Source organism: Entamoeba dispar, genomic scaffold, assembly GCF_000209125.1.
Source record: "Entamoeba dispar SAW760 scf_1105229459775 genomic scaffold, whole genome shotgun sequence".
Lineage (NCBI taxonomy): Eukaryota > Evosea > Mastigamoebida > Endamoebidae > Entamoeba > Entamoeba dispar.
The window spans coordinates 1-1,657 of record NW_001853861.1 but is presented as its reverse complement, the minus strand read 5'-3'; the positions used below and the strand labels follow the sequence as shown (position 1 = coordinate 1,657).

At 22.0% G+C, this 1,657-nt stretch overlaps 1 protein-coding gene across 1 annotated transcript, besides 2 other annotated features; it reads right to left on the bottom strand.

Moving 5' to 3' along the window:
• Positions 1-829: part of a repeat region that runs on past the window's edge.
• Positions 830-865: a sequence feature (AT_rich).
• A 192-nt stretch (positions 866-1,057) lies between these two features.
• Positions 1,058-1,426, bottom strand: EDI_188790 (uncharacterized protein; the record flags this gene model as incomplete). The annotated part of the gene is made up of 1 exon (XM_001736384.1): positions 1,058-1,426. The coding sequence occupies one exon, from the start codon at positions 1,424-1,426 to the stop codon at positions 1,058-1,060; it is 369 nt and encodes a 122-aa protein (XP_001736436.1).
• Between the last annotated feature and the right edge of the window lie 231 nt (positions 1,427-1,657).

The window sequence follows — 1,657 nt, the reverse complement described above, 5'->3', positions numbered from 1 at the left end:
ATCAGGTTGTAAACAATCTTCATTTTCATATAAAGGAATATCAAAAGCACTTTGTGGAAAATATTGTTTCACACCACAACGAATTATTGTAATTGAAATGAAATGATTTTTATTCATTATTATTTATTTGAAATATATAACTAAAAAAGAATATAAAATAAAATCAATAAATAAATATGAACATTTCATTTATCAATAAATGAAATGATGAATATAAAAATGTTCATATTTCATTCTGGTTTTATTTTATTTGAAATAATCATATTCAATGTGTTAATTTAATAAATAATAAAAAGAAATAAAAATAAAAGATAAATAAAAATATAATAAAATATTTATTTTATTCTTTTTTATTTATTTTTTATTTTATTTATATTCTTTTATATTTATTTATTTTATTCTTCTTTTTTTATCTTTATATCTATTATATATTTCTTATTTTATTATTTATGTTATATTCTTATATCTTTTTATTCTTATTTTATATTTATTCATTATTATTCATTTCATATTAACATTGTTAAATATCAATACAACATATAATAAATAAATGATATAAGATAAACAACAACAAATAATAATAATAATAAAATATAAACAAACAATATAAACAAATATAAAATAATAAAATATCATCTAATATAAAATAATAACAACAAAGAATAAAAAGAAGAAATAAATGATGTTTAGAAAAGAAAAAAATTGACAAAAAGAAGAAATAAATGATGATATTCAAAGATAAAAATCAATATAAAATATAATATAATAAATAATAAATAATAAAAATAAGAATGATTATATCTTATTTTATTATTATATTCTTCTTTATATTATATTATTTTATTATTTTATTTTAAAATTTAATCCTGTTTTGAGTAAATTGATACCAAACTTTAGCTTTCATCCTAAAGAAAAATAATGAAATTGAAGTGCAATTTCATTAACAAACTCATAAGAATTGATTTTTTAGTGTTGTTATGTTGGAAAGAAGTATTGATGAGTTAGGGAGAAAACAGACACTAAACAATAAATTAAAAGCCAAAGTAATGAAAAAGGATTATTTGTCGATAAGAAGAGTAATTGAATCTAAAATTTTTGTTGCATCTTGAGGGTTTTGGGTTCTTTGCATTAGTCCTTGGTCAAGGAGGTCTTGATAGATTGCTCTTGATTGAAGGACAAAAGCAGCACAAGCAACCCAATTATTTAAGTCCATTGTGTTGTTATATGAAAAGATTTTAGACAATATATCAACAGTGCATTGAGTGGCTCCAATAAAACCAAGACCAGTAAGTCGTGATTTAATAATTTCTGGACCACTTCCATTATATGCATTGAATAAAGCATAACAAATTTCTAGATAACGATAAATTGCAATGAACTCATAAATGTTCAAATGACCAGTTCTAGAGGTATCGAAAATCCTCATAAATCTAAGTGCTGTTTGTGGAGATAAACGAATACATCCAGGATAACTTCCTGTACTAATTTCGTCAATCTCTAATGTACCACTATGGTCTTTATCCACTTGATTAAACCAAGCAATAATTTGTGAAAATTGTTGTGGTTTAATGGATTGAATGATTGGGAAATACCACTTCTTCAGAAGCTCAAATGATGGTGGTTGAGGAAGTCGTTGTTCTGATAATCCCAAGCAGAA